General features: G+C 43.2%; 1 protein-coding gene across 1 annotated transcript; it reads right to left on the bottom strand.

Annotated features, from left to right (window-relative positions):
* Nucleotides 1-737: 737 nt before the first annotated feature.
* On the bottom strand, nucleotides 738-4,484 carry LOC109778963 (uncharacterized). Its single transcript, XM_020337544.3, has 4 exons — nucleotides 4,242-4,484; nucleotides 2,812-3,069; nucleotides 2,451-2,691; nucleotides 738-1,453 (listed from the first exon to the last, which is right to left on the bottom strand). Exons 2-4 carry the CDS (start codon nucleotides 2,819-2,821, stop codon nucleotides 1,081-1,083), a joined length of 624 nt encoding a protein of 207 aa, XP_020193133.3. The 5' UTR covers nucleotides 2,822-3,069; nucleotides 4,242-4,484; the 3' UTR covers nucleotides 738-1,080.
* Nucleotides 4,485-8,747: the final 4,263 nt, after the last annotated feature.

Raw genomic sequence — 8,747 nt, 5'->3', positions numbered from 1 at the left:
CTGACTTGGAGATTGTCAAAATACGATGGTGTCGTGTGATTGTTGAATGGTCCACGATTAAAAAGAGAGTGAAAATATAAAGAGATCATGTTGTAGTCTATGAAGAGTCTCGAGCGACCATAGTAGGTCCTTTGCAAGATTCTATTGAGAAATAACATTTTGGATTTTGAAACATAGGAGAATGGACATGAGTAAGTTGAATGCACAATATCATGGGTTAGGTAGGAGGACAACATCTATCGCTGTGTTGAAATTGCAATTTGTTTGCCTTGAAACATAGGAGAATGGACATGAGTAAGTTGAATGCACAAGATCATGGGTTAGGTAGGAGGACAACATCTATCGCTGTGTTGAAATTGCAATTTGTTTGTCTTGAAACATAGGAGAATCTGACATTAGTAAGTTGAGCGCACAAGATCATGAGTTAGGTAGGAGGACAACATCTATCGCTGTGTTGAAATTGCAATTTGTTTGCCCTCTTGTGCTATGTATAAAACCAAAAGAATTGATTGGCCCGAGAAACTAAAATCAAGAGCGTGATTTTGAGTTGGAGCCATGTAATTGCATTAATAATTCATGTTTCTACAAGAGTATTATTCTCACATTAGGGGGCAGTGTATTTGTTTATTTGGAATGGGTCTCACGTCTTATAAAAGTAACATTTGTTTATTTATGTCTTCACATGTGGGTAGAAATGCATTTGCTTATTTGTATGGCCCACATCTGAACTCACCAGCCACACCAACTCAAATCTTTGTAACTAGGAAAGATTACAAGCTCAAAAAGAAACTAACCACATCATGCAACCAACAATACTTACATATTAACCACATCCATGGTAAATGCAGAAACCCATGCGTAACTGGTTAGCGGTAATATGCCAAGACATAGTAGCAAGTATCAGGATCGTAACTGAACATTAACCGAAGCACCCAGGAGTTTTTTCATACAGGAAACCAGCTAACAACTCGTTCACAGCCAAAAAAGGCCTTCGCAACTAAATTTCCTCTTCATCTTCGCAACTCGTAGGGTTTACCTCACTGCTTTGGGTTCACTATGTCTGTCAGCAACTCATACAGGCTACTTGCTGTCAGCAACCCTGAGGTAGTTGAGCCGGTAGAGCTGGCCACCGGCATGGTACGCACAGCCGACCGTCTTCCCATCGCGGTTCCTTGTGATGGTGCAGCCATGGGGACTGAACGCGACACTGAAGCCGCTGTCGGTGAGCTGGGTCACTGAGATGATGTTCTCCGTGAGCCCTGGTACGTAGCTGACGCTGGGAATGGAGAGCTGGGTGGAGCTCAGAGACCCCTTCCCGCGCACCTGCAGCATCGCACCGGTGTGTGTCCGGACTTGGCGGCCTGGCTGGGTGGGGGTGAAGTTGCTCAGGAGGTGCAGGTTGCCGGTCATGTGTTCAGCAGCATTCGAGACGATGTACCAGGGAGCTGTTGTACTGATCAGACACAGGAGAAAACATTAGCGTTATTTCCCGCATTTGGAACTAAAACCACGACATTTATTTTGGAACGGAGGAAGTAGATGATTAAGGAGTCGATGAATACCAACCAAACGCTATAGGTAACCATCAGAGTAGCAAGACTATTTTTAAAATAACAAGTCAGTAGTAGAGTAACTAAATCATACTGTGAACAATTTGGACATAAGCTCTAAACAAGCACAGCTACAAATAATCAACTTTGTAACAAACTAGAAATTTATGGTATTGGTATAACCACTTTAATTTTACGCTAATTTTGCTTTATCCAATCATATTCCTATAGAGAGGCAAAAGGATACCAATACCCAAACCAAACAGCTACTACAAAGGTATACATGAAAGTAATAAAAAACCCAACTGATTTTAGGTTCATGTTTGAAATATTAGTTCTAAAACATGATGTCCACCACACACGCTGGTCATCTCGACATACATGCAGCGGAAAGCATACAAAGAACACACACATCTAATTGTCTGTTATACTGACCATTGCAAAAATACGAGTCAGATATGCAGTTTCTTATACTTCCATTTTTCCTTGCAAAGTTGCCAGTGCATATATTTGTAAAATCATATGCAGCATCACTTGTAAAAAATTATGCAGCTACCATGGCGAGTCTCTTAACATCTAGTATGTCACACATGAATTGGTAGATGAGCATGAAGAATTACTTCTTAAGTGATATATGCAGATGCCATTCTTTTTGTGCATGCATGGCAGCACTACCTTCAATTGGCATAGCTCATAAGGAATAAAGCACTTGACAGGTAGTATCATTTAACTGGAAATTCAGTGCTCCCATAATGGGCAACTGCGCTTTAGAGCACCCCCTATGAGGTAAGAGGGGGTCGGAGTGCAATGAATAGAGCTCAATAAACTAACAGTGTACCAGGATAACTTAATAAGGCAAGAAAACATAGTAAAGTAAAGCATTTGGTCAAGTAACTGTACCTACTGATGTCGAGAAAGTCTACTTCATACAGATTGCCTTTAACACGTCCTTTGCCAACTACTGTGCCATCAGGGCGCTTAAGAGAAAAGGCACTGCAATCCAGAGTGAGTGAAATTTCCTGATTGCTAAACTGGGCACCCGCCACCATGTTCACCGTGACCCCGGGAACATACCATACGTCATCGAGCTTGATCCCGTTGCAGTTCACAGATCCCCGTGCGCAGACTTGCATGGGCAGCCCTGTCCCAATGAGAACGGACCCAACGGTCACACACAGGCGTGAGGTCCAGAGTGAGTGAAATTTCCTGATTGCTAAACTGGGCACCCGCCACCATGTTCACCGTGACCCCGGGAACATACCATACGTCATCGAGCTTGATCCCGTTGCAGTTCACAGATCCCCGTGCGCAGACTTGCATGGGCAGCCCTGTCCCAATGAGAGAACGGACCCAACGGTCACACACAGGCGTGAGGTCCGTCAGCAGGTTCAGATTGCCAGTTATGTGGTGGCCATTCATGACGAAATACCAAACAGCAGCAGCCGCATTTGAACTGTCTTTGGCGGAGAGCTCATCACGGGGATCAAGAATGGAGGTCAGGGCAGCACTGTTCTTCTTCCTGAAAAATCGCAAGTCAATGCAGCAGCATAAATAAAAAAAGGCAAACATTGCAGGTGAATCAAAGCATCAGGATCAACTAGAGAGACCTAAGAATGGAAAGAGCACAAAACAAACTTTTTTATAGGCCATAACGAAATAACTAGCAGAAAAATAGTGTGCATGTCCAAACGCCTACAATCATCTGGCTCTTTCCTAAGAGAAACACTAAGCATGCAACAAGCAACCAAGCTATAATATTAACGGCAAAGAGCCAAAATCTGCACTCCATGACTACAAAGGGCGAATAGGTACATTTCAGAAGGAAGAAGAACCCGAGTGGGTTCCTATTGCCAAGGTCCACGATCCATCAAGGTGCAATTGCATAAAACCCAAAATATCAGCAGTTATGAGGTCCTAGGACGAGCACAGAACGCCAATGCAATGCACGGGGAGGTCAAAATAATAAGTAGCAAAGTAACTGCACCAGGAACATTTCGAAAGCAAGTACTAGTACACTAGTTCAACATGAAAAGGCTATGCCCCAAGTCCCCCAATCAACAAAATGCTTAAATGCTTCATCAATAGATAAAGGTGTGGAATTCTCCTATTGTACACAAACACGCTATATTTGTTTTTGAATCATCGGTTGAATACATGATAAACCGTCTACAAATTTTTCATTAATTCCTATTTGGCACAGCATTTGGTGATAGTATAAAAAGTCACCTCTTCATGTGGTCATTTCTATATAAAAAAGGGAAATCTTTCACTAGTAGATTCAACCTAAAACAGACATTCGTCTGTCAACCTAACAAGACACTAAATTTCCAAGGGCAATCCGTCAATTGTACACAAATCCACAACATTTTTCGAAACATTGGTTGGGTACACAGCAGATCATCTGCAAATTTCTCATTTCACAGCATTCAGGAGATTGAATCTATTAGACACATTTGGACCAACTCCATCCAACCCCAACAGGAGCCGAGAACCATAGCCATGGCATATTTCCTCTCGAATAAGCCGTCAAACCCTAGACAGCCCCAAAACCCCACCTTTATCTCATCAAAACGCGAGCAAACCAAAAGACAAGCCGCCGCGCTCGCCATCCCCGTCGACCTATTAGAAGCGTGCGCGTGCGTGCGTGTGGGTTATCACTTGGGGGAGCGTCGATGGTGTCTGCGTGCGTACCTGATGGCGTCGAGGAGGTCAGGGTCCTCGGTGGCGGGATCCACCTCGAGCGTCGTCAGCACCATCACCTTCTCCCCTTCCCCCTTCGTCGCCGTCGGCGTAGCCTCGCTCTTCCCCATTGGCGCGGTGGAGGCGAGGCGCTGGAGACTTCTAGAAGCAGGTGGAGTGGTGGAGGGCGGACGGGTTGTGGGGAGTGAGGATGTTTCTCCTTGGAAACCGTGCCTTTAAAATGGCCCGCGGAAGTGGGCCGGGCTGGACATGCCCGTAGCCATCGATGGTAAAGCTCACGAAGTCGCGAGGTTTTTTTTAGAGAAAGCTAACAAGGTTTCAAATTGGGTTGTTGTTGTTTTTTTTTTTAAAAAGTGTGATCCCCTCATCTTTAATCATGATAGTACAATGCATTTTTTTTAGAAAAACAGTACAACGAATATCTCTACCTAATAATAAAACACGTAGGGTTTCTGCCCGTCCGTTGCGTCAATTTGCAAAAAAGCCCCTGCGTTTTCATGAAATCAACCTGCAGTCTAGATTTAAGTCACACCGAACCGTTATTTTACAGTTTTTCAAAAAAAACCTGACTTTTTAGTTATTTCATCCGCGGATCATATTTAAGTCAAACAAATGCTTTTCTAAATCATCCATATCTTTTAAACCGTAACTCCGATTTAAACATATTATATATGAAATTTGATTAGAAAAATATGTAGAATATGAATATAAGATTATTTTAACCTGTTAAGTATTTATAAATATTATTTTGGAAGATATTTAATTCAAACAAATGGTTTTCTAAATTATACGTATCTTTTAAACCGTAACTCCGATTTTAATATGTTATATATGAAATTTGATTAGAAAAATGTGTGAAATCTGTATATGATGTTAATTTTACCTGTTAAATATTTTTTAAATATTATTTTGGAAGCAAACTTATAACTATAGCACACGATCCATTTTTTCTTTCATACAGGCGGCGATCCGGATTGCAAATAAACACCCACTATAATTATATAGGGAAAAGAAAACATCGAGAACTACACATGCATACCTCTGAATACGTCGAAGGAGAAAACAACAGATTTCTCATCGCGAGTGTGAGAGAAAGCGAGAGAGAGGGAGAGGGAAAGAGAGATGTCTTAGGATTAACCACATTCTAACACGTTTTGGTTTGTATGAACACTAACGCCACCGCCGGCGAGGGTGAGAAGGATAAGCGGCAACACAAATATGATGCGTCGCTAAAATAAAGGAGATGGACCTATTGTGGTCTTGAGTGATGGTTTTTCGGTTAAGAGTGTGTGTTGTGTTTTTTCTCCCGTTGCAACGCACGGGCTCTTTTGCTAGTATATATAAAATAACTATGGTTTCAAAATTTGTCTTTGCAGCCGATCTCATTAGCTCTTGCCACTCACGTAAAAAACCAACTATGGTTTTTAAGCTGGACTTCAGAAAGGCTTTCGACTCAGTGGCATGGCCTACCCTCGACAACCTTCCGCAGTTGGACCCAAAATATTCTCCACACAGGCAAAGCGGGCATTCTCCTGAATGGGATTCCGGGCAAATGGATTCAATGCAAAAATGGATTGAGACAAGGTGATCTGGTTTCTCCCTACCTCTTCCTTATCGTCGCCGACCTTCTTCAACAGCTCATCCTCCAGAACTCTGAACCTGCTCTCCACCACCCCATCTTCTCCCACCTGCCTCCCACTGTCCTCCAATACGCCGATGACACGCTCATCATTGCAGCCGCCTCTCCTGCCGCCGCCTCAACCCTTAAAGTAATCCTAAACAATTTCGCACACGCCACGGGCCTCGCCATCAACTTCTCCAAAACCACCTTAGCCACCCTACACACAGACGAATCCAAGACTGCTACCATCGCCCTCGCCATGGGGTGCTCATGCGCCTCCTTCCCGCAAACTTACCTCGGTCTTCCTCTCGCCCCGACCAAGCCTCTCACCAATGTCTTCAACCCTCTAATAGAACGAACTAGAAAATTACTTACCGGCTGGCATGCCAAACTTCTCGATAAAGGTGATCGGCTCATCCTCATCTCTGCAGTTTTGGACTCAATCCTCACCTATTTCATGTCTGTGTTTTGCATCCTAAAGAAAACAATCAAAACATTGGACTCTCTGAGAAGGGCTTTTTTTTGGGCAGGAGATGATGCTTGCTCAGGTGCTCAATGTCTTATTGCATGGAAAAATGTATGTTTACCAAAAAAATCGGTGGTTTAGGGCTCAAAAACCTGCATGTTCAAAACAACTGCCTCCTTATGAAATTTGCTGCCAAAGCACTCTCCACTGCACAAACACCGTGGCTAGAGTGGCTTCATCTCCAACACCCTAACGCTCTAGTCTCCTTGATACGTCTCCGTCGTATCTATAATTTTTGATTGTTTTATGCCAATATTATACAACTTTCATATACTTTTGGCAACTTTTTATACTATTTTTGGGACTAACATATTGATCTAGTGCCCAGTGCCAGTTCCTGTTTGTTGCATGTTTTTTGTTTCGCAGAAAACCCATATCAAACGGAGTCCAAACGGGATAAAAACTGACGAAGATTTTTTTGAAATATATGTGATTTTTAGGAAGAAGAATCAACGCGATACGATGCCCGAGGGGGCCACGAGGCAGGGGGCGTGCCCCAAGGGGTCAGGCGCGCCCTGGGCCCTCGTGGCCACCCCGTAAGGCGGTTAGTGCCCTTCTTTCGCCGCAAGAAAGCTAATATCCGGATAGAGATCGTGTCCAAAATTCAGCCCAATCGGAGTTACGGATCTCCGGGAATTTAAGAAACGGTGAAGGGGCAGAATCAGGAACGCAGAAACAGAGAGAGACAGAGAGACATGTCCAATCTCGGAGGGGCTCTCGCCCCTCCCATGCCATGGAGACCATGGACCAGAGGGGAAACCCTTCTCCCATCTAGGGAGAAGGCCAAGGAAGAAGAAGAGGAAGGGGGGCTCTCTCCCCCTCTCTTCTGGTGGCGCCGGAACGCCGCCGGGGCCATCATCGTCACCGCAATCTACACCAACAACTTCACCGCCGTCATCACCAACTCTTCCCCCCTCTATGCAGCGGTGTAACCCCTCTTCTACCCGCTGTAATCTCTACTTAAACATGGTGCTCAACACTATATATTATTTCCCAATGATGTATGGCTATCCTATGATGTTTGAGTAGATCCGCTTTGTCCTATGGATTAATTGATGATCGTGATTGGTTTGAGTTGCATGTTTTATAATTGGTACTGTCCTATGGTCCTCTCCGTGTCGCGCAAGCGTGAGGGATTCCCGCTGTAGGATGTTGCAATACGTTCATGATTCGCTTATAGTGGGTTGCTTGAGTGACAGAAGCATAAACCCGAGTAAGGGGGTTGTTGCGTATGGGATAAAGAGGACTTGATGCTTTAATGCTATGGTTGGGTTTTACCTTAATGATGTTTAGTAGTTGCGGATGCTTGCTAGAGTTCTAACCATAAGTGCACATGATCCAAGAAGAGAAAGTATGTTAGCTTATGCCTCTCCCTCAAATAAAATTGCAATAATGGTTACAAGTCTAGTTATCGATTGCCTAGGGACAAATAACTTTCTTGTGACAACAAGCTCTCTACTAAAACTAACTTAGTTGTGTCTTTATCTAAACAGCCCCTAGTTTTTATTTACGCGCTCTTTATTATCTTGCAAACCTATCCAACAACACCTACAAAGCACTTCTAGTTTCATACTTGTTCTAGGTAAAGCGAACGTCAAGCGTGCGTAGAGTTGTATTGGTGGTCGATAGAACTTGAGGGAATATTTGTTCTACCTTTAGCTCCTCGTTGGGTTCGACACTCTTACTTATCCAAAGAGGCTACAATTGATCCCCTATACTTGTGGGTTATCAAGACCTTTTTCTGGCGCCGTTGCCGGGGAGCAATAGCGTGGGGTGAATATTCTCGTGTGTGCTTGTTTGCTTTATCACTAAGTAATTTTTATTTGCTGTTCTAAGTTGTTCTCTATCTTTAGTTATGGATATGGAACACGAACTACCAAAATATTAAGTGTACTTGCTACTCATGGAGATGGGGAACCTCCTAAAACCCTCGATGATGGCTATGTGAAAAATATTATGTACTATTTTGATAATCCCGAGAAAACCCCATTCAATTATGTAATGGGAGACACGTTGGATCAATGTGAATACTTTAGGGATTATCGCTTGACCCAAAAAGGGAAACTATTATGGGATCAAATTCATATGTTGCATTGGTATGCTCGGGAACTATGCTTGAGATATGATTATACTTGTTGCTCTAGGATGAAGGCTCCACACCTTCCCTTTTCATGCAAATTTAATGATGATAAAACCTTGGCTTCTTATGCTAATGGAATATATGATTACTATGATGTGGAACAAATAGAAGAATTCGTTGCTTTTATGGGTGCTTATGAAATTGAATCTTTGTTTAAAGAGTGTGATAATGTTGATGATGCTGTTTACAGACCAGAAAATTTTGCTATGA

Source organism: Aegilops tauschii, chromosome 5 (assembly GCF_002575655.3).
Source record: "Aegilops tauschii subsp. strangulata cultivar AL8/78 chromosome 5, Aet v6.0, whole genome shotgun sequence".
NCBI classification, from domain to species: domain Eukaryota; kingdom Viridiplantae; phylum Streptophyta; class Magnoliopsida; order Poales; family Poaceae; genus Aegilops; species Aegilops tauschii.
This window is presented reverse-complemented; position numbering and strand designations above follow the sequence as displayed.

What these genes read in the sequence shown, in the direction of transcription:
- LOC109778963 (XM_020337544.3), bottom strand. An exon ending in GACTTTCTCGACATCAGTAG is followed by an intron (nt 1,454 to 2,450) that starts GTACAGTTACTT and finishes GTGTCTGATCAG; the next exon opens with TACAACAGCTCCCTGGTACA.